General features: G+C 39.2%; 1 protein-coding gene across 1 annotated transcript in view; it reads left to right on the forward strand.

Moving 5' to 3' along the window:
• Window positions 1–753: 753 nt before the first annotated feature.
• The window catches only part of LOC115223611, a 30,384-nt gene continuing 5,772 nt past the window's right edge, over window positions 754–25,365 (forward strand). Inside the window, exons 1-11 of the mRNA XM_029794267.2 lie at window positions 754–887; window positions 3,533–3,640; window positions 9,545–9,745; window positions 11,347–11,580; window positions 14,418–14,554; window positions 15,243–15,365; window positions 17,391–17,502; window positions 19,337–19,491; window positions 20,917–21,021; window positions 22,688–22,753; window positions 24,230–24,353. Of these exons, the coding sequence (XP_029650127.1) occupies window positions 3,538–3,640; window positions 9,545–9,745; window positions 11,347–11,580; window positions 14,418–14,554; window positions 15,243–15,365; window positions 17,391–17,502; window positions 19,337–19,491; window positions 20,917–21,021; window positions 22,688–22,753; window positions 24,230–24,353 (1,360 nt within the window). The 5' untranslated portion in view covers window positions 754–887; window positions 3,533–3,537. The remainder of the gene's footprint in view (window positions 888–3,532; window positions 3,641–9,544; window positions 9,746–11,346; window positions 11,581–14,417; window positions 14,555–15,242; window positions 15,366–17,390; window positions 17,503–19,336; window positions 19,492–20,916; window positions 21,022–22,687; window positions 22,754–24,229; window positions 24,354–25,365) is intronic.

Here is a 25,365-nt window from a genome sequence, read left to right on the forward strand (position 1 = left end):
CCTCATTGCTGCAGTCTCATGACTATCTGTCTCATATATACACATATATAAAAAAGTGCCTCATTCTGCTTAATATATTTGTCGTCCAGGTATGATGGCATTACTAATAAACTAGCAAAACACTTTGGTGACACAGTTTCTTGATAGAAACTCAAAAACCCTTCTTCTGTGATTATTATGCTCAAAGTTATCTTTTATTCTAAAGTCTATAATTTAAAAGTTATCAAAGATAGCCAACAGTACACCAAGTCCAACTGTTAATCACAGACAAACGTGTGCTTATGTATATATACTAACACATAGATGTTCATAAAAATCCATACACACAAATGTGTTATATATTATATATATATATACAATATATATATATATATATATATATATATATATAATATATATATATATATATAAAACACATTTATATATATAATATATATATATATATATACATATATATATAATATATATATATACATATATATATATACATATATATATACATATATATATATACAATATATATATATATATATATATACATATACTATTATTTTCCGGGAACGCTGCCGCTGTTCTCTTTTAGAGAGACTTAGTTATTTTAATATTTCTATTATATATATACATATATATATATACATATATATATATATATACACATATATACTTATACATGTATCCATTTACGTAAGCATAAATAAACGCAAAATGTGTTGTTTTTTTTGTTTGTTTTTTATTTGTTTTGTTTTTTGTAAGGGGAGGTATTTTTGTTTTTTAAAGTTTGGAAGAGTTCATTTCTTCCCAATTTTTTTAATCACTACTCAATACTGATAGACAGGTATGACAACCTGGTTTGTGCTAAAGTTCACTGAAGAAACATCATCAATCAGGTAAGAGAAACTGTTGTTCATTCTCTTCTTATCCTCATTAAAGTTTAATTAATTATTTAATTAATTAACTAGTTAATTAATTCATTCATTTATTCAAACGTAGCCTCAATTTTATTTCAATGTTGGATAGACTCTGAGATCTAATGCAAGGTTTTGTTGTGTTTTCTTCATATACGAATGAGAAATATGGATGTGTGTGTGTATGTACATATGTATGTGTGTATATGTATGTGTATATATATATATGTATGTGAGTGTTTTTGTATATATGTGTGAATGTTTTTGTATGTCATTATTCAGTTTATTTCAAGATTTCATGCCAATAGAGAAAGAACCAGTTTCTAACCTAGATCCAGGTTCTTTCGTTGGAATTTCAACATCAACAACAGGTTATTTTTGTTTGTTTGTTTGTTTGTGTGTGTGTGTGTGTGTATGTATGCATGCATGTATGTATGTATGTGTATTATAATATAGTTACATACACACACACACACAGTAATAAAAATTGCAGTAAATGTAATTGGTATTTTTAAGCTTTATGTAACATACACACACACATACAAACCACACACACACAAGGTGCAGGTGTGGCTGTGTGGTTAAGAAGTTTGTTTTTCAACTGCATGATTTTGGGTTCAGTCCCACTGAATGGCATCTTGAGCAAGTGTCTTCTATTCTTACACCAGTACCAAGTCAACCAAAGCCTTGCGAATGATTTTAATTAACAAAAATTTAAAGACAGGAAATTAGTATTTACTTTCATCATTATTGTATTTATGCTATATCCCCTGATATTATCCATGGTACCCCAAATGTACTTTTGAAGTTAAGCATCATATGACAGTATGCCAGGTATATACAATGATGGATATATATACTCTCTAACTCTTAGTGAACATATACATTTTTATAAAGATATAATCTTATAATAAAAAAACACAAATCTTGTAAAAAAAAGGTACCCCAGGTTTCCTTATGAAAATGATAATTTATTCCGCCAGTTATAAATATATATTTATAAATAACAACAGATGGAGATTGGTTCATTCCCTACAGCTGTTTCAAACGAGTTTTTTTTATTGATGAAGATAATTATTACATCATGCAAAAAAAAATGTTTTTGTTTTTTTTCCCGGGTGAATATACATGAATTAAACATCTTAAAAAAACAATCCAAGAATCAACATTGTGTGCCACTTCATGATTCCTGATTATCTTCAGCCAAAGATTCTTGATGTAATAACTCTATTCATAAGGCGGTGAGCTGGCAGAAATGTTAGCACGCTGGGTGAAATGCTTAGTGGTATTTCGTCTGCCGTTACGTTCTGAGTTCAAATTCCGCCGAGGTCAACTTTGCCTTTCATCCTTTCGGGGTCGATTAAATAAGTACCAGTTATGCACTGGGGTCGATATAATCGACTTAATCCGTTTGTCCTCTCTGTGTTTAGCCCCTTGTGGGTAGTAAAGAAATAGGTATTTTGTCTGTCTTTACGTTCTGAGGTCAGATTCCACTTTCATCTTTTCAGGGTCAATAAATTAAGTACCAGTTACATACTGGGGTCAATCTAATCGACTGGCCACCTCCCCAAAAATTTCAGGCCTTGTGCCTAGAGCGGAAAAGAATAATTCTATTCATCAATATATATATACCTCTGCTTCTTACTTCTTTGTTACCTATTTAAAGACATACCAGCATAAACCATGTGTTTGCCATTGTTATTTCATCCATTTTCATATCCTATATAACCTAAACTCCAGTTTACCAACCAAACCACTTGCTACCGTACAATCTTACAAAAGACTGTACCTACCCAGCTAATAGCCAGGAGCAACTCTGGATCTAATTACCCCTTAGAGGTATTAAACCCCTCTAACTTGATACCTACACAAGTTATATATATATATATCGTCAGGACGCCATGATAGATCGTTAGCTCCTGCACACATTTTGTTCTCTCGTTTTTTTCTGTGTATCTTTCTGTCAAAGTGCGTAGGCTCGAAACGTAAAAGACTTTTTCTATTTCTATTCCTGAGCGCTATACTAATACATTTGTTTGTTTGTACTCCACCTGCTTTCGTCTTTTGTTTATATATATATATATATATATTATATATATATAGGCGCAGGAGTGGCTGTGTGGTAAGTAGCTTGCTAACCAACCACATGGTTCCGGGTTCAGTCCCACTGCGTGGCATCTTGGGCAAGTGTCTTCTACTATAGCCTCGGGCCGACCAAAGCCTTGTGAGTGGATTTGGTAGACGGAAACTGAAAGAAGCCTGTCGTATATATGTATATATATGTATGTGTGTGTATATGTTTGTTTGTCTGTGTTTGTCCCTCTAGCATTGCTTGACAACCGATGCTGGCGTGTTTATGTCCCCGTCACTTAGTGGTTCGGCAAAAGAGACCGATAGAATGAGTACTAGGCTTACAAAGAATAAGTCCCGGGGTCGATTTGCTCGACTAAAGGCGGTGCTCCAGCATGGCCACAGTCAAATGACTGAAACAAGTAAAAGAGTATATATATATATAAAAGCAAAACAACATACAGAAAGAGAGAAAAGAGGAAACACAACAGATGGAGATCTGCTCAGCCATTCATCGGTTATCAACCAAATATCATTGCAATTTCAATTTATTTCAGATAAAATGAATCATTCCACTTACCTTTTGTTTCTGCTGCTCACCTTTGTGACAAACACCCAAGCAACATTTGATCCGAAAGTCTGTAAACCAGACACAACAAACATTGGTAAGTATTTTTTTAAATTGAAGTTTCACCTATATTTGTTGGGGTTTTTTTTTCGTTTTTTTGATCTCATTTCTTTATCCTGTTTTTAGATTTTGTCTTATGGTGAAAAGCTCTGGTGCAGTTGTTAATGAGTAGCAGTATTAGATATGTAATTAATATTTAGTGTGGTTCAAATTCTGCTGCGGTCAGCTTTGCCTGTCATCCTTTCACGGTCAATAAATTAAGTACCAGTTGAGCACTGGGGTCGACATAATCGACTTACCCATTCCCCCAAGATTGCTGGCTTTGAGCCAAAATTTGGAAGTAATATTTAGTAGTACACTACATTGCTGTAAATTAAATTTCTACCTACTGATGAAAGTGGACATAGAGGGATGGTGGGAGAGAGAGAAGCAGGGAATGTGAGAGACAAGTAAAGAGAGAAGGGAAGATGGGACACAGATGGCTGGAGAGAGAGGGTGAAAGAGAGGAGAGGGAGATGGGGAGAAATAAGAAGAGAAAAGGAGAGATGTGTGGCACCTTGGGCAAGTGTATTCTACTATAAGCCTCAGGCCGACCAAAGCCTTTTAAGTAGATTTGGTAGGTGGAAACTGAAAGAAGCCCACTGTATATGTGTGTGTGAAGTTCAGGGGTTGATTTGTTCAACTAAAAAACCCTTCAAGGTGGTGCCCCAGCATGGCTGCAGTCCAATGACTGAAAGAAGCACAGAATAAAAGATATCATTTGCCATGAGTGGGGATGCAAAGCATTTTCACTATTTTTCTGTGGGGGTACACTTATTTATCAGTTTAAGGGTCACTGTTATAGATAGCAAGCTGGCAGAATCATTAGCATGCTGGGTGAAATGCTTAGCAGTATTTCATCTGTCCTTATGTTCAGAGTTCAAATTCTACCAAGGCCAACTTTGCCTTTCATCCTTTTGGAGTCAATAAAATAGGTACCAGTTGAACACTGATTCAATTTAACTACTCCTGGGTAAGAGTATACAAACCACAACCCTAAGCCAAGCCTTGCTGAGCCAGTGTAGCTGAGTAGGCTCATCAAACCAGTATGATCTGAAGTTCAAATTCACAGCCTCCACATCAGACCAGGGTTCATGGAGAGAACATGTTAAGGTCTTCATCTTGCAACAGACTGAACATAGGCAATCCAATCCAACCCAGTCATAGAAAGTTCATAATTTTAGGAAGCTGGAGCAATTTCAGCTACTAAGATACTACAACAAGCTATGCATTAAGTCTACCTCCAACAACAGGTCAACAGATACAGTCCATTTCTGTCTAGACCAGGGGTTCTCAACCATTTTTTTTTTATCTATGGACCCCTTTGATCACTACTCTATTCTGGTGGATCCCCATAACCATTCAATGTTCAAAAACTAGTTTTATAGAAACTTCTTTCAAAATCCCTATTTCACTTTCCACACATTAACTTGTATAGGTTGAACTATGTAAAATGTTAGAGAAAGAAACTTTGCTGTTTCTTGCAATACATACATCAAAAGCAAAACTTTTTCAGGGTCCCTTAAAATACTATTGTGGGTCCCAAGTTTACTATTTTGTTATATGGGCCTCCAAAAATCTTATATGGACCCTGGTTGATAACCATAGAGCTAGACAGTTAGTTGATCTGGGACTATGATAGAAAATATTTCCCTCAGGGACCAAGGCACCTTGAGTTGAACCCCACATGATCATGAAGCTAACTTCTCAACTACACAACCATTCAAGTACATGAACATCAAAATAAATATCAAAGGAAATAGTAGTTGTGATACCTGTGCCGATGGCACATAAAAAGCACCATCCGAACGTGGCCGATGCCAGCGCCGCCTCAACTGGCTTCTGTGGCGGTGGTACATAAAAAGCACCATTCGAACATGGCCGATGCCAGCGCCGCCTCGACTGGCTTTCGTGCCGGTTGCACGTTAAAAGCACCAACCGATCGTGGCCGATGCCAGACTCCCCTGGCACCTGTGCTGGTGGCACGTAAAAAGCACCCACTACATTCGCAGAGTGGTTGGCGTTAGGAAGGGCATCCAGCTGTAGAAACACTGCCAGATCAGACTGGAGCCTGGTGCAGCCCCTGGCTCCCAGACCCCGGTCGAACCGTCCAACGATGATGATATATATATGTGTATATATATATATATATTATATATATATATATGTATGTATGCATATATATACATATATATATATGTATTGTTCGTTTGTTTTCCACCTGCCTTCGTCTTTTGTTTATTTTCATAAAGCTTCCCGTTATATATATATGTATGTATGTATATATATATATATATATATATATATATATATATATATATATCAACTACACAACCATATATTATTATTCTGAACATGCTTGTGCATATAATTGTGTTGGCAAATTGTTTGTAAAGATTTAGCAAATTCATAATCACAAGTTTAATGTCTCTTATTTTTTTTTTGTTTAATATTTTCCCCGTTTTTCTATGCTCCTGAAAAATACACACACATACATATGTACATTTACACACATATATACACGACTACACATGCACACACACACATACACAGACGTACCCATGCACATACATGAACGCATACACACATATACACCCACTATAAATTTCTCCTTGGGATGTTTCCTTCTCCAACTTGATGCAGGCAGAGGTAATTGATCCAAATTGCTAATTAACAGGAGGATGAAATTTATTCCAGTGCCTTAACGAAGCAATAACGACTGATTACAATAATAATTAGCATCAGACATGCATACCAAACATTTCTCCCAGGAATAAATGTTACCTGGGGTAGTCGTTTCCATGGAAACATGATGTGAAGTTTATTTAAAAATTTATAATTAAAATTAATGTTTGTCATACTTTTTCTTCTTTTATCAATTAATTATAGGCTCATACCTATTTTGTTACTACCCACAAGGGGCTAAACACAGAGAGGACAAACAAGGACAGACAAACGGATTAAGTCGATTTTACCGACCCCAGTGAATAACTGGTACTTATTTAATCAACCCCGAAAGGATGAATGGCAAAGTCGACCTCGGCGGAATTTGAACTCAGAACATAACGGCAGACAAAATACGGCTACGCATTTTGCCTGGGGTGCTAATGTTTCTGCCAGCTCGCCGCCTTATAGGCTCATACCTTCCTCCCAACCAATGTTCTCAGGGGCCCTATTGAGGGTCTTGAGTACAGCTTTCTTGCATGCCCAAAAAGCTTTGGTAGGGGTAAGAAACTTCACTGAATATTTCAATGTTTAACCTTTAGCATTGAAACCAATTATATCTGGACAAAGGCGGCGTCTGGCAGAATCGTTAGCGCGCCGGGCGAAATGCTTAGCGATATTTCGTCTGTCGTTACGTTCTGAGTTCAAATTCCACCGAGGTCAACTTTGCCTTTCATCCTTTCGGGGTCGATAAATAAAGTACCAGTTTCACACTGGGGGCGATATAATCGACTCAATCCCTTTGTCCGTCCCCTCTATGTTTAGCCCCTTGTGGGTAATAAAGAAATAGGTATTTCGTCTGTCGTTACGTTCTGAGTTCAAATTCCACCGAGGTCAACTTTGCCTTTCATCCTTTCGGGGTCGATAAATAAAGTACCAGTTTCGCACTGGGGGCGATATAATCAACTCAATCCCTTCGTCTGTTCTTGTTTGTCCCCTCTATGTTTAGCCCTTTGTGGGCAGTAAAGAAATATATATCTGGACAAATTATTCTCCCTCTTTAATCTCCAAACTGGCCAGATCCAGCCTCTCACACTTACCCTACAATCTTATTCTAAAAAGAAACAATCACATCTTTGAAATCTCAGAGCTACAAGATAAGCCGTGATAAATTCAAAACAATGAATAAATAAGCATTAGGCACAGGAGTGGATGTGTGGTAAGTAGCTTGTTCACCAACCACATGGTTCCGGGTTCAGTCCCACTACATGGCATCTTGGGCAAGTGTCTTCTACTATAGCCTCGGGCCGACCAAAGCCTTGTGAGTGGATTTGGTAGACGGAAACTGAAAGAAGCCCGTCGTATATGTATATATATATATATATATATATGTATGTGTGTGTTTGTGTGTCTGTGTTTGTCCCCCTAGCATTGCTTGACAACCGATGCTGGTGTGTTTATGTCCCCGTTACTAAGCGGTTCGGCAAAAGAGACCGATAGAATAAGTACTGGGCTTACAAAAGAATAAGTCCCGGAGTCGAGTTGCTCGATTAAAGGCGGTGCTCCAGCATGGCCGCAGTCAAATGACTGAAACAAGTAAAAAAGAGTAAAAAAAAAAGAGAAAGACTAGTCTGGATACTAAAGGGTTAAGTTTTCAAAATTGGTAACTTTGCCTTTTGATAAATTTAAATCAATGAAAGATATTGATATAAGCAGATGTTTCAATATGATTGATTAATTCTATTGAACTTGGTGCTACAGTTCAATAACCGGAACTAGTGGAATGTAATAATAAACTTTAATCATTTAACATTTAATCTGATCATATCTGGTCAAAATATTCAGCCCTGTTTTACCTTCAAATTGGCCGGATCCAGCCTCTCACATTTCCCTTGTAATATTATCCTCAAAATTGAAATTACATACGCACCATCCGTTCGTGGCCGTTTGCCAGCTCCGTCTGGCACCTGTGCGGGTGGCACGTAAAAAGCAGCCACTACACTCACGGAGTGGTTGGCGTTAGGAAGGGCATCCAGCCAATACCAGCGCCGCCTTGACTGGCTTCCATGCCGGTGGCACGTTAAAAGCACCAACCGATTGTGGCCACTGCCAGACTCCCCTGGCACCTGTGCGGGTGGCACGTTAAAAGCACCCACTACACTCACGGAGTGGTTGGCGTTAGGAAGGGCATCCAGCCGTAGAAACACTGCCAGATCTGACTGGGCCTGATGCAGCCTTCCGGCTTCACAGACCCCAGTTGAACCGTCCAACCCATGCTAGCATGGAAAACGGACGCTAAATGATGATGATGTCATTGAAATCTCAAAGCTACAAAGTAATGCATGACTAATTCATATCAATGTGGATAAATAAGAATTACATTTGACAGAGAAATCTGAATGCTAAAGAGTTAAATATTCACAAACCAACAGTGGAGCCTGTATGTGGTTGCTCAGCCTGTTAGAAATAGCAGACAAATCTCCTCATACCACACACAAGTCATTGATGGTGGTGGTAGTGATGATGATGCTTGTGGTGATTGTCGTGATGACAGTGGTGGAGGTAATGATTGTGTTGGTAATGGTGGTGGTGGTGGTAGTACTTGCGGTAACTGTTGCGGCAGTAGTGTTAGTGGTTGTGTGGTAGTGATGCTTGTGGTGGTGGTTATCATTGCTGCTTTGTTTGTTTGTTTGTTGAGCGAAGCGGTCTTCTTCTGTAATGGGAGAAGTCCGAAACATTGTCCTTTGCTATTCATAAGACCCGCAAAAGAGAAAGAGGTCAACCCCCGACACCGAGAGTATCGACGGATGGATGAATGCGTATCCAGGCTCAGCGGTTGTGTAGGAAGTCGGGGACAAGAAACAGGAAGAAAGAGTGAGAGAAAGTTGGAGCGAAAGAGTACAACAGGGGTCACCACCACCCCCTGCTGGAGCCTCGTGGAGCTTTAGGTGTTTTCACTCAATAAACACACACAACGCCCGGTCTGGGAATCGAAACCGCGATCCTCCGACCGCGAGTCCGCTGCCCCATTGCACCTCCACTATCTTTGCTGCCATGGTGAAGGTGGTTGTCATGGAGGTCATGGTCATCATCAGTGGTGGTGGTCGTGATGGGGATGAAGATGATGATGATGTGATCATGGTAACGATAGTGTGAGCATGATTAGAACTATGATGATGATGATGAAATCATTTCATTTGCTTTGCTTATTAATTAATTAAATTTTTTTTTTTTCCAGATGACAGTTTTCCCAAACTTCACCCTCAATACAGTGTATTCATAGAGGCTAATTACATTTCAAATAAATCCACCGTACATTTCACCGAGTACCATGATGCAAATGAAGGAGCCAATGTCATCAAACGAAGCCAACAAGATTCAAAGACAGACATCTACCTCTTCGAGAATACTGGAGAAATGTTTATTGTGACACCAGATGGTAAACACCTTAAGTTATTGATTAATCATTGAAAAATTCATTCATTCATTTATAATATTTCTTTTTCTTGTTTCAGTCATTGGACTACGGCCATGCTTGAGCACCACCCTGCAGAGTTTTACTCAAATAAATTACCCCCAGTGTTGATATTTTTTTTTCTATAGAACCTTTAACCCTTTCGTTACCAACCTGGCTGAAACCGGCTCTGGCTCTGAGTACAAATGTCTTGTTTTCATTAGTTTTGAATTAAAATCTTCCACCAAACCTTAGTCACAATTTATGTTCCTAACACTAGCTTAATGATAATGAAGTTATTTTACTAAATTCTTTGTTATATTTAAAGTAATTGAAAGAAACACGGAGTATCTCAAAATAAATACAGTAAGGAAAGGGTTAAGGTACAGGGAGATAGACAAACCAACACTAGGTATCAGGCATTGGGGTGGGGACACATACTTTCTCTTGCATTCTCTTACACACACACACATATATATAATATATAGTGGGCTCCCACTCAATTTCCATCTACCAAATTCACTCATAAGGCATCAAGTTGGCCCAGGATTATAATAGAAGACATTTGAGCAAGGTGCCATGCAGTGGCACTGAACCCAAAACCACATGATTGAGAAGCAAGCTACTTAGCCATGCCTATGCCTTAGCCAGATATATACATATGCACCCTAACATGGACCCAAACATGGAAATATCCACACAATACTACTCCTTTCCTCCCCAATATAATCCTACACGTATACTCCAAAGAAGTTATCCAAAATATAAAAAATACACACACAAATAACTGCAATGCAAAGACATAATGCTAAAAAACATAATGACGTAAAAACATGAGATAATGCTAAAAAAAATAGGTGCAGGAGTGGCTGTGTGGTAAGTAGCTTGCTTGCCAACCACATGGTTCCGGGTTCAGTCCCACTGCATGGCATCTTAGGTAAGTGTCTTTTACTACAGCCTCAGGCCAACCAAAGCCTTGTGAGTTGATTTGGTAAACGGAAACTGAAAGAAGCCCGTTGTGTATATGTATGTATATATATATATAGAGAGAGAGAGGTAGTGGATAGTGATTTTCTTCACTACTTCAGGGAGTGACACGACCCTGCCTGACACGAGTCCTGGGCTCAGCTGGCTCTGATGACAGTACCTGGTATGGGCCCCTATCCAGGGTTATGGAAAGGAGACAACCTTCAAAGAAATCCGGAGTGGAGCCCCGTAGGCGGTTTATTGTTTGACTCGACCCTCTTCTGGCAGCTCCTTCAACCAAGCTGGTGCTAAATGTAATGCTCTGCACTCCTTTGTTTGTGTGTCTGTGTTTGTCCCCACAACATCGCTTGACAACCGATGCTGGTGTGTTTACGTCCCATAACTTAGCAGTTCGGCAAAAGAGATTGATAGAATAAGTACTAGGCTTACAAAGAATGAGTCCTGGGGTTGATTTGCTCGACTAAAGGCGGTGCTCCAGCATGGCCACAGTCAAATGACTGAAACAAGTAAAAGAGTATTTTCAGCTTTAGTACACTGGTCATGATATTGATATCAACTAAGGTATGGCATTGCTGATTACAATTCTTATTTTTATTCAGGGGCATGCAAAACAACCGATTTGTGGAAGAACCCGAATAAGTACTTGTTTGGAGAGGAAATCTCCAATGGACGTTTCTTCTCACTTGCGGGAGCAGTTGAACTGGCAGAGACAAATTTCTTCAAGGTCAAAGAGAAAACCACAGTCATTGACCGAGGTATGAGTACATCAGTATGGTCAGCATGTCAGTATTTACCAAGCATGAAAGCAACTGTAAAGACCACTTGGTATTTTGGTAAGTTGGAAAAAATCTTTATATATAAAAGTGAAGTTGTGTGAGTGTCTGTCTCCTACGATTTAGATTCCTAACTACTCCCACATTTTGCGGTGCAGTTTAACCAAAACCGGGTATCTTATAGTCGTGATTCATATCGAGCCCTTCTGGGTATTAGTGCGCATCTATGATGAGTCTACGATTTAAAAAAAAATTTACCATCATTTTCCCCCATTTTAATGCATTTTTTCGCTATTATATAAGGGAAGTAACTCTCTAAAAATGTCTACGATGAGTCAACGATTTAAAAAAAAATTTACCATCATTTATTTCCCATTTTCAATGCATTTTTTTGCTATTTTTTGGCTATAACTCTCTAAAAATGCTTATATAGTTATTTCCCTTACAAACCCGAGCAACGCCGGGCGATACTGCTAGTTATATATAAATAAATACACACGTGTGTCTGCCCTTTTTGTTTCACTGTCCCTATTCTCTTTATATTTACCTTGTACCTTGAGGTTACACCCTCACCAGCTGGGAAAGCCATGTACAAAGGAGTGCAGAAAGGTTCCTGGCTTTAAGGGTATCTATCATGAAAGGCCTGGTTGGGGGCCTGACATTCCAAGTTCTTTTACAGGGCTTACAAAAACTGAAGGATTGTTGCAATAAGTGTGTGAATCTAAAAGGGGATTGTGATGAACAAAATCAACTGATCCTCTGTACATTTTTTTTAACCAAAGCCAGGAACCTTTCAGTAAATCCTCATATCTCCTCTTCAGCAAAATATATGTTCTTGGCCTTTATCATAATTTCACCTCCTTCAGTACTCTACCACACTTAGCTGAGGAGTTTTGTTTTGTCAGTTCCACAAAAAAAAAAAAAGGAACCCACACGCTCTGGAAAGTGGTTGGCATTAGGAAGGACATTCAGCTGTAAAAATTATGCCAAAGCAGAAAATGGGAGCCCAACACAGTCATTTGGCTTGTGGGTTCCTGATGAACTACCCAAACCATACCAGCATGGTAAATAAGGTCCTACAGACATGGTTCAAGAAACACCAAGCTGACCTGCCCAAGATGCGGTCAGAATGACAAAACCATTCTGCACACACTCGTGCAATGTCCAAATATTTCAGACCTGTGGGCCTATGTCGAATGGCTGCTGTCACGTATGGGATGGGTCTGGTTGTCAACCGAGTGTGTGGTGTGTATACACACAGTCTTTTTGTATTGCAGATCATTCCTCTCTCCTGATCCCCTTCCTATTGGCATCTGTCCCTCATTCTTACCATTGTCCCTGGCCATCACCCCACACCAATCTTTGTACATCATTCACTACATTCACCCCTTATATACCTCTGACAACCTCTGTCCCTATTTTCAGCACGTAAAAGCACCCACTACACTCTCGGAGTGGTTGGCGTTAGGAAGGGCATCCAGCTGTAGAAACTCTGCCAGATCAAGATTGGAGCCTGGGGCAGCCATCTGGTTCACCAACCCTCAGTCATTTGTCCAACCCATGCTAGCATGGAAAGCAGACATTAAACGATGATGATGAACTCACCCTCTCTCCCTTCACCCACTCTTCCATACTTCGCTTACTCTTCCTGATTCTTTCCTCTCCACCTTCTCTTCCATTCATTCTTTTGGACACGTTATCTTGAGAATATTCTGTGGCACATCATCGTCACCATCTATATCTCATTTCTAGCACTCTTCCATCCACTCATATATAACACAGGGGTATCTCTGAATCTCCCCTACACTAAAATAAACCTGTTCCTCCCATCCTACTCTAACCCAGGGGTTTGCAACCAAGATCAATATGGCCCCTGAGGGTCCATTCCATGCAAGAAAATAGCAAATTGGGGATCCACGATAGTATTTTAAGGACCCCTGAAAAAATTTTGCTTGTGAGTGGATTTGGTAGGTGGAAACTGAAAGAAGCCCATCATATATATATATATATATGTATGTATGTATGTATGTATGTATGTATATGTATATATGTGTGTGTGTGTGTCTTTGTGTCTGTGTTTGTCTCCCCATCACTGCTTGACAACCAATGTTGGAGTGTTTATGTTGCCATAACTTAGCAGTTTGGCAAAAGAGATCAACAGAATAAGTACCAGGCTTTAAAAAAAAGAGAAGTACTGAGGTTGATACATTCGATCAAAAATTCTTCAAAGCAATGCCCCAGCATGTCCGCAGTCTAAAAGAAACGAGTAAAAGATAAAAAAAGATAACAAAAAAAACCAAGTCTGTACAATGCAATTATATTTAACACTTCCGTGTAAAATCAACCATAGAAAGACTGATGCTGTGGAAACTATGCCTTATAGACATTGCATGTGAGAACACACACCAGTTATTACTTGCGGTCACTGTGTATGCATATGAGATATTTCAGCTAGCAAAAGACCAATGTAAGACTGCTGGTTTTCTATAAACAACCTTGCCCAGACTTGTGCCTCAGAGGGAGACTTTCTAGGTGCAATCCCATGGTTGTTCATGACTGCAGCGGGTTTTTTATGTCTATTAAGAAATTATATATTTCTTTACTACCAACAAGGGGCTAAACACAGAGGGGACAAACAAACGGATTAAGTCGATTACATCGACCCCAGTGAGTAACTGGTACTTTATTTATCGACTCCGAAAGGATGAAAGGCAAAGTTGACCTTGGCGGAATTTGAACTCAGAACATAATGGCAGACGAAATACTGCATTTCGCCTGACGTGCCAACGTTTCTGCCAGCTCGCCGCAGGTCTATATACAATTATATACACCTGTATTTCAATTACTGCTATTAGTTTGCTTCTAATTAATATGAAAAAGGGTTTATTTCTTTTCAGCAACAGAAGATTCGGTACCTGTGACACCAGTAAGACTTCACATGAAAGGAAAGGATGGTGATGGGAAGGATCTTGAATACCAGTTTGAGTTTTTCCACTATAAGCCTTACATACTGACAGAAGAACCAATATTTGAGGTATGAAGTACTTTCTGTTCTTGCCACAATAATAATAAGGGTGGTAGGCATGGCTGTGTGGTAAGAAGCTTGATTCCCAACCACATGGTTCCAGGTTCTGTCCCACTGCTGGCACAATCATTATCTACTATGGACCCAAGCCAACCAAATCCTTGTGAATGAATTTGGTAAATAGAATCCAAAAGAAGTCCATCATGTGTGTGTGTGTGTGCACAAAACAATATCTGTGAAATGCGATTCCCAGGTTATTTCCCTTCATCAGCCGAACAATTATTCTGTGCTGATGAAGGGAAATAACCCGGAAATCGCGATACACAGATATTGTTTTGAGCTGAGTGGTGGTGCTAGATTCCCTTGTTTGAAAATATAAGGACACAGATTGTGTCATATGGCCAGCTGGAGACGATGTGTCTTGGGGCTAAATTACAGCAACATTCATCCTAAACCAGGACTGCCATGTTATGTTGGCAAATAATCTTTACTCCTTTTGCCCCTTGTAATATATTTTTTAAAAGGCCATATAGGCCTTAAGCACTTTTCCACCGTTTGTTGAGTGGTATTTTCCAGTCTTTTTGTTTTTAGGTTTAGTGTTTTGTAAATTGTTTTTGACCAAACCATATACATTCTTATTATATTCCAGTTTTAATCTGTCTTTTTCACTATTATTAATTCTTTTCTCTTTTCACAGACTCCACGAGGAACCGTATGTAATGGACGAAAACAAACGAAGCCTTTACCAAACTTCCCAGATGTTTTTAGTTGTACAACAGAGATCGTCAATGAAGCCAAAAACTCCATCCAATACCAGGAAGTAAGAGATATCTCTGATCCAATGTACAAAAAGAACACATCATGAGACACCACCACCAGTAATAATTTGATTTCCCTCTCCTGACCTCCCCTGCTTTGCTCTGGTTGGTTGACTTGGTCAGTTTATACCTCAGGTTTGTCTACACAGGTGCCTTGAACAAGTTTTTTTTTCTATGATAGCCACAGGATGACCAACGCCTTGTGAATGGATTTAACAAATTGAAACTGAGCAAAAGTTCATTGAAAATACATCTCATTTCTTCTTTGCTCAATATATTTCCGAGAGGGTTGTGGGGACAGGTCCTCAAATCTGTCTTCCAATGGGGTCCTGTCTGGAGTAACTGTCTCCAATTGATCTGGCTAGATCTGCAAGTGAGACGACTGAGCTAATGGATGTTAACAAACCATCTTCCTCATGAATATCCTGCCAGTTGGTTTTGCTAACGTACTTACAAGTGAGTGTGTATGCGTATGTGCATCTATATATGCATGTATATATACATATATGTATGTGTAAGGTGCAGATGGTATTTGTTCACATGAGGAAAAAATAAAACTTTTTATTTTTTGAGATGTATTCATCAAATTTGGGTCAGTTTGTCTTAATGACATGTTCTATTGATCTCATTTGATGAACCCACTTTTGGCCTTGATGACAGCCTCCAGGTGACCCTAAAACTGGCCACAAGCCTTCATCACTGTCTCCCGTTTTAGGCTTCTGAAGGACCTCAGCTCATCCTTCATGTAGCAGCTGAATTTGTTGGTCTCCCATTTCAGCACACCCTACACAAAGAAGTCGAGGGAGCTGCAATCAAGTGAATTGGGAGGCCAAATGTCAGGTGCTCTCTGATTGAAGAAATTCTACAACAGCCAGGCCTGGGTCTTCTAGTTGGTGTGGCAGGGTACAAAGTCTTGCTGCAGCTACCCATTGTCCCAGGGCTTCATCACCTCATTCAAGGAACACATATACAGCCATTGGCGTTCAGCCTGAGGCTCTCAGAGAATAAGTGGGGTGGTATGACATCACCTTACTGCTGACAACACCGAAGACTGTGAGTGTTGCTGGAAATTTTGTCTGCATGACTCTGAGCACATCCTTGAGTGAGACAGGAAGCCACCAGTTGTTCTGGGAGTTGATCTTCTGGTCTTGGTAGAAATTCTCCTCAGAGAAGAACCACGGCATATCTAGCTTCTGTGAATGTTTTAACTTGTTGATCAGCTTCTTAGTGTACTTGATTCACTTTTTCTGCATTGCCTTGGACAGAAATTGTCCCTTCCTCATCTTGTATGAAAAGTAGTGGATGTCCTCATGGACCACCAGACTGATGAGCTTTTCACCCACACTTTACTCCCATGCAATGGCACACATGGACTTGAGGGGATGATTTTTATGATTTGGATTTCAGTGATGAATTCCAGCATCATGATGGCATCAGATCATCAATCATGGATTTTCCTCTTTCTTGTCATCTCATAGTCAAATCCTGAATCTTCCAGCTCCTTTCTGACCTTTTCCACCATCCTTCTGCTGACACAAATTTCATGGAGGATTCCATGCCTCTTCCGCATCATCATCTTTGTTTAGCGTCTGCTTTCCATGCTAGCATGGGTTGGACGGTTTAACTGGGGTCTGGGAAGCCAGAAGGCTGCACCAGGCCCAGTCTGATCTGGCAATGTTTCTACGGCTGGATGCCCTTCCTAACGCCAACGATGCCCTTCCTAAATTATTATCATTATTATGGCTATGTGGTAATTTCCAATCTTCTGCAAAAACATGTCTGGCCATGGAGAAATATTACCATACTTGGAAAACAGGTGATGGCTGGCAAGGAAGGGTATCCAGCCAAACCAAATCTGCTTGAACAAAATTCCTTCCAACCCATGCAAGTATGGAAAAGCATTAAAATGATGATGATCATGATCGTAACAATAATTTAAAAATAAGAAAACACACGACATTACACTGCAATCATAAATTTATGACACCATGTGCAATATTAACAATGTATTAACTTTAAATTTGCAGGAAGAATATGATACCATTAACCAACTTGTACGCTTCACTTATAAACCAGTATTAGATTCTGAAGACAGTTTTGGGACTGGAAAATTAACTAAAATACATGACTACAAAATTGGTAATTACATCATTTATTATATTATATAATTATTATTACATTATTTTCTTTCTTTCACTCATAGCCTAATTTCTCCACATTGTGTGTATGCGTATATATATATATATATGCTAGTGTACCTGTGCTAGTAGGGTGCTAAGAGAAACCAACTGGCTTCTATGCCAGTAGCATGTAAAAGGGCACCATTCGAGCGTGATCGTTACCAACGTCGCCTTACTGGCACCTGTGATGGTGGCATGTGTAAAAAGATGCGAGCGAGCTCATTGCTAGTACCGTCAGACTGGCCCCCATGCCGGTGGCACGTAAAAAGCACCTACAACACTCTCAGAGTGGTTGGCATTAGGAAGGGCATCCAGCTGTAGAAACTCTGCCAGATCAAGATTGGAGCCTAGTGGAGCCATCTGGTTCACCAGCCTTCAGTCAAAATCGTCCAACCCATGCTAGCATGGAAAGCGGACGTTAAACAATGATGATGATGATGATGATGTATATACTCGTCAAACCAAGTGAAACCGTAGTTGCAGCTGATGCCAGTGTCACATAACTGGCACCCATGCTGGTGGCATATAAAAGGCACCCATTACACTGCTGGAGTGGTTGGCATTGGGAAGAGCATCCAGCTGTAAAAACCATGCCAGACCAGACTGGAACCTGGTGCAGCTCTCCAGTTCACCATTTTCAATCAAACTGTCTAACCCATGCCAGCATGGAAAGCTTCTTTCAGAGTTCTATAATTTCCTTCTTCCATCACTATAGACCCGTCACTATAGTCTTCTACTATAGTGTCGGGTTGATCAAAGCCTTGTGAATGGATTTGGTATGTGGAAACTGAAGCCCATCGTATATATGCACGTGTGTATATATCTACTTGTGTGTATTTTGTGTCTGTCTTAGCCTCCCCCCATCACCATTTGACAACCGGTGTTTGTACATTTACATCCCCGTAACTTAACAGCTTGGCAAAAGAGGCTGATAGAATAAGTACTAGGCTTAAGTAATATGTCCAGGAGTAGATTTGTTCAATTAAAACCCTTCGAGGCGGTGCACCAGCATGACCGCAGACAAATGACTGAAACAAGTAAAAGAATATATATATATAAAACAATCTTTGTATGCCTTTGTGCTTGAGTTTGTCCCCAATCCTCCACTTGACAACTGGTGTTGGTTTGTGTATGTCCCCATGACTTAGCAGTTCAGAAAGAAAAAAAAAGACAATCAATAGAAAATCATCATCATCGTTAATGTCCGCTTTCCATGCTAGCATGGGTTGGACGAATGACTGAAGGCTGGCAAACCAGATGGCTGCACCAGGCTTCAATCTTGATCTGGCAGAGCTTCTACAGCTGGATGCCCTTCCTAACGCCAACCACTCCGAAAGTGTAGTGGGGGTAAAAGTACTAACATTCCCACTTTCCTCAATAGCATTTACAACAGGAACTGGCTGTATCTAAATACTGATATCAAATTATGAACTTAAATCACAGGTAGAATTACCTCTACTGCATGGCTCATTTTTAGTAAAGTTCTAATAATATTGATTACTAACAATGGTACAAGGCCACTAATTATGTTAGGGTTCAATCAATTACATTAATTTCTGAACTAATTTTATCAACAATGGAAGGATAAAAGGTAAAGGTATGATTTGAGTGTAAAGGGACATTGTTAAAATATGTACGAAAATTAAAAAAATAAGTATTAGGGTCAATCTGTTTGATTAAAACTCTTCAAGGTTGTATTGTAACATAGCCACAGCCTGATTACCGAAAGAAGTAAAAGATAGTATTTTGTGTTCCAGCTTTCACTTTCACTTTATCTCTGATCTTATTTACAGATGTTGCATACATTATTGATGATATCCGAGGCAACTGCACGATGCAACCGATATTTGGGAACGATGATGATATCAGAGGTGATCACAATCAGCGCATGGCCACCGCAAAAGAGATTTTTAAGGTTGATAAGGGTATCTTTACATATGAAGGTGTGGTAAGTATCTGCTGTTAATTTGATCCAATTCTAGATACTCTTTAGTGCTTCGTTGTTATTGATGTCATTTGTTTAACCTCAGGTAAAACCTGATCAGGTACACATATCATCAAAGACATTCCAAATTACAGTGGTGCTGAAAGGTTCCTGTCTTTAAGGGTATCGCAAAAGGCCCGGTTGGAGGCTCAACATTCCAAGTTCTTTAACAGGGCTGAGTAAATGTGAAGGACCAGTGCAATAAGTGTGTGAATCTGAGAGGAGAATATGTTGAATAAAATCATAATTAACTGATCCTCCTGTATTTTTTTTTTTACCCAAAGCCAGGGACTTTTCAGCTGCCCTTCATAGCAAACCTAGGACTACATTACCAAATAATCTTCCTTCCTCTTTCTCTTTAGTTTTACTATTTCCTTTTCTAAGATAATAGTTTGTGGGTGAGAAAGAAAAGTGTACTCCCCATCACCTATACCTATTTCTTTATTACCCACAAGGGGCTAAACATAGAGGGGACAAACAAGGACAGACAAACAGATTAAGTCGATTATATTGACCCCAGTGCGTAACTGGTACTTATTTAATCAACCCCGAAAGGATGAAAGGCAAAGTCGACCTCGGCGGAATTTGAACTCACAACGTAACGGCAGACGAAATACCTATTTCTTTATTACCCACAAGGGGCTAAACATAGAGGGGACAAACAAGGACAGACATAGGTATTAAGTCGATTATATTGATCCCAGTGCGTAACCGGTACTTATTTAATCAACCCCGAAAGGATAAAAGGCAAAGTCGACCTCGGCGGAATTTGAACTCACAACGTAACGGCAGACGAAATACCGCTAAGCATTTCACCCGGCGCGCTAACGTTTCTGCCAGCTATACCGTCCATCGTCTACTCTATTGATTTCCAGTCTCTGCTCTTCACCAACTCACTCTATCTTCAAGTGGTTTTGTATTCTAGATTAAGAGATGGGTTGGTATAAAAGAGGCAGATAAGCCAAAGGAGATACTAGTTAAATTTGGGGTATCAGAGCTAAATTCTTTGAAGCTATGCGACTTGCCAGTTCATTATGTGCCATGCTAGCTCTTATATTCAGAGCCAGCTTGGCTCTCCAATTATGACAATGAGTCTTCCAGTTGATACGATCAACTGAAGAAACTGCTTGCAAAACTATTACGCAAGTGGCTGAGCACTCCACAATCACACATGCCTTTTACATAGTTCTCCGGGAGATTCTGCATGAAACAGAATGCAACAAGGATAACCCTTTGAATTTACAGGTACAACTGAAGGAAATAGTAAAACTAGAGAGAAAAAATTATAAAAGCCATTATGATTTTTACATTTTTATTTATTTTTGTTAATTTCCATAATTTTTGTAAGAATATTGAATTATATTTTTGTTGTTCTTTGTCTGCTTTCAGCAAAGTATACGGGGTTATGAGTGTGATCTTTGGGTTGCTCACATCGACGCCTACCCAGCCTTTCCACTGATGACAGGGTCAATTATTGAATGGTATTTTACAACAGTGAGTTCTAACAACTGCTCCACGTTTTGTATCTTAGTTTGCATGCATGTGTGTGTGTATGTATGTGTGTGTGTGTGTATGGGGCATACACATATCTTTTATCTTTTGTTTGTCATTCGACTGCAGCCATGCTAGGCCACCACCTTGGAAAATTTTTTGTTTAATCAATTGAACCCAGTACTGTTTCTGTCGGTCTCTTTTGCCAAACATCTAAGTTACAGGGACATAAACATACCAACATTGGTTGTCCAGTTGTGGTGGGACAAATGAAAAACACAGACACACACAATATATATATATACCTATTTCTTTATTACCCACAAGGGGCTAAACACAGAGGGGACAAACAAGGACAGACATAGGTATTAAGTCGATTACATCGACCCCAGTGCGTAACTGGTACTTAATTTATCGACCCCGAAAGGATGAAAGGCAAAGTCGACCTCAGCGGAATTTGAACTCACGACGTAATGCAGACGAAATACCGCTAAGCATTTCGCCCGGCGTGCTAACGTTTCTGCTAGCTCGCCGCCATATATATATATATATATATATATATATACCGTGCTGGTGGCACGTAAAAAGCACCAACCGATCGTCGCTGTTGCCAGCCTCCCCCGGCACCTATGCTGGTGGCACGTAAAAAGCACCCACTACACTCATGGAGTGGTTGGTGTTAGGAAGGGCATCCAGCTGTAGAAACGCTGCCAGATCAAGATTGGAGCCTGGTGCAGCCTCCTGGCTTCCCAGACCCCGGTCGAACCGTCCAACCCATGCTAGTATGGAAAACGGACATTAAACGATGATGATGATATATATTAGCTTAAAAGCCACACTCTGTGAAGACATTTAAGATAGCTTTTGTGGAGAGCTAATTGGGCCTGCTAAATAGCACAACTGTAATATGTCTATAATGACTATATACCCTGGTGGTGCCTGACCAGAGGTTAAAGAGAGATGAGAATTAATTCTGTAGTGCAATCATTCAATCATTCCAGTCTCAAGTTGAATTCCAACTGTTGGCCAATTTGTCCCAAAGTTCTTATCTCACCATAAAAGAAATGAAGTGAATGTCATTTATCTTCCCCTTCATCTCAAACATCATCTGACAAATGCCACCAAGATGGTGTCAATCAGCCAAGCTTTACCTGCTAGAAATAGCAACCCAAAAGTTTTTAAATCAGATCCCAATGCTGGATGTTCAAGAACCAAATTGAAGGGCAGCTTTTCATCCTAGGATCATCCTGATTCCAAAAAAGATATAATACAACTATGTAGAGTAAATGTAGGCTGAGATACAGGGGACCCAGACAGACAGACAGAATTTCACTTTATATATATATATATATATATATATACTAGGAAACATACCCGTCCTTTGGATAGTTTAAGTTGCTTTGGTGGTATTTTCTTCACCAAATAATTGAATTTATCACTTCAGCAAAAGAGATTAGTACAATAAATACTAGACTTTCAAAACAAAATGTACTGGGGTTAATTCATTCGACTAAAACCCTTCAAGGTAGTGCTCTAGCATGGCTCCAGTCCAACAATTGAAATAAAATATAAAATGGTTGAAGTAAAAGAAAGTTAATATTAATTCTAAATTGTCTAATGTTATATTTTTTGGGTTTTTTTTTTTTTTTTTTGCATATAACCATCTCAGCGCCAGTGGTCTTATGGAAAAGCTGTCCATGGAGTACCAAAGTTGATGACACAGACTGACCTTAGTGTAAGTACTTTGCAGTTAATTTAGCTTAACTCTTTGAAATTAATTATTTGTGTTGAGACAACGTTGAATGGATTTAGACAACCAAAGTAACAACAGACTGGAGAAGTAAATATCTAGACCGTTCCTGCTTAATATAAATCCATTTTCCTTCATTAACCGTGGTTATATTTGGCAAAGAGATTTCAGTAGTCAAGACTGATTTCATTTTACTTCTGATGTGTGTGTTGTGTATTGTGTGTATACTTTGTGAGTGAGTGTGATTGGTCATGTTTTAAATTGCACAGCAAGGGAGAGAGAAGGGGTAAAAACGTGATACAAAAGGACAGTTAAAATTTAGAGATGCAGGACGAATGCACACACTAGGCCTAGTGGCAGGCAATGAGTAAAAGCACATCATATATACACACATACACTGAGAGAAAAAAATTAAGGAAGTCGAGAAGTATATGATATCTACTTTTCCATGCTTGCCTGGGTCAGCTGGAATTTATTGAGGCAGGTTTTCTACATCAGATGCCCTTCTTGTCACCAATCTTCACCTGTTTCCAAGTAGGTAATATTTCCCCATGACCAAATGTGTTTTCTATGGAAGATTGGAAACAAACAACAATGCTTGTATGACAGTGAAACTAGTTTACAACCATCACATGATGTCGACACAAACGTGCACATACATACACGTATGTACAACAGGTTTCTTTCAGTTTCCATCAGCCAAATCCACTTACAAGGCTTTGGTTAGCCCAGGACTACAGTAGAAGACACTTACCCAAAGTGCTGTAAAGTGGGGTTGAACTCAAGACCACATGGTTGGGAAGTAAGCATCTTACACAAACACATATATAAATGCAATGTTATTACTAGTTCAAATACACCAATGGCACGTTTGAACTTGCAAACAAGCCATTCGTTGTGTTTTGTTATGGAGAAAGTTTTTTGCTGTCAACAGAGAAATTTTCTCCATAACAAAACACAGTGAATGACTTGTTTACAGGTTCGAATGTGCCACTGGCATATTCAAAATTGTTTGTTCCTTCTCAAGCCACGCCTGGCTCATAGGGCTGGTTTCCCGGTTTCCTTGGCGTATAGGTTCCCCACCCGGATGGGACGCCCGTCCGTCGCAGGTGAGCTGCAAGATGCATGAGGAAAGAGTGAGAGAAAGTTGTGGCGAAAGAGTCAGCAGAAGTTTCGCCATTACCTTCTGCTGGAGCTGCGTGGAGCTTAGGTGTTTCGCTCATAAACACACACATCGCCCGGTCTGAGATTCGAACCCGCGATCCCTCGACCGCGAGTCTGCTGCTCTAACCACTAGGCCATGTGCCTCCACTCGAACTAGTAATAACATTGCGTTTATACAGATCACTGCTTAGCACTCTCATCCAACACATACAAAGATACATACACACAAATGTATGAGTATTTTCTTGTAAACTGCCATTTCATTCCTTTTGTTTTTTTGGGGTTTTTTTTAAACAGTCGCATGAAGTTGAGGAAAAGAATATATATAACTTCAGAGAGACAGAACCAGATATTCTATTATTTGATGTCACAGCATGTTTTGAATTCAGAGATAAATACAAGTTTACATTCACAGTACCAGGTAGGTTGCATACAATTAACTCTTTTCTCTGCTTGAGACTGCCTTTAATTCAATTATACAAAATTGCTGTTTTGAAATGATCTAAATTAAAACTGCCCACCAAAGTTTCATGTTAATTTATGTTCCAAACCATCAGTTATTTTAATTAATTTTTCATTAATTTCAAAATTAATTGGTAATGTGTTTCAACAGAAATACGTTAACAACTAGAAAAGCACTCGCAGAGTGCAGACCTCTGCCAAACCAGCAGGAGCAGCACTATGACGATGACAATGACCACCACTGTGCAAATGATGAACATGTTTTCAAGGGAGATAATCAAAGAACGTAACAATACTTCATGTAAAGTAAAATATAACAAATGAAAAATCCTTCAAGAATCTATAAAAATTCTTGGATCAGTACCAAAATTTCATCATCTGTTTCTTGTGTCATTACCAACTTTTCCTGTAAGTTTCATCAAATACCGTTCACAACTTTTTGAGTTATTTTCCACACAGATGGACAAACCAACACCAATGAAAACATAACCTCCTTCCTTGGTGGAGGTAAAAAAGTTTAAATATTGTACAACACCATCAGTTTATGTGTTCTATAACTTACCTGAGACTGCCCTGGTTCTATTATCAAAATCTTCCATCAAAATTTCATGTTATGTTTCAAACACCAACTTAATGGCTGAGTTATTTTTACTAAATTCTTCCTTATTTTTAACCTTCTTGGGATACCCAGACTGATTGATCAGCCCAAGTGATACAAGCTGAAAGGACCTTAAGGTCGATCCATTGGTTCGATGGAACAAATGTTGTGAATGGTTGGTTTTGAAGTGTAATAGCTAATCAGAGATCATCTTTCAGTAGATGAATCTCAATAGAAAAAAATCCTGGTCTTTTTGGCTATACAGTCTCTATATACAGGCATGTCCTTTAAATCCTTGTCACAACCAAATCTCAGACTCATGGATGCTGGTGCCGCATAAAAGCACCTGTGCCAATGTCACATAAAAACACAC

The sequence above is a fragment of the Octopus sinensis genome, linkage group LG23, assembly GCF_006345805.1.
Source record: "Octopus sinensis linkage group LG23, ASM634580v1, whole genome shotgun sequence".
Lineage (NCBI taxonomy): Eukaryota > Metazoa > Mollusca > Cephalopoda > Octopoda > Octopodidae > Octopus > Octopus sinensis.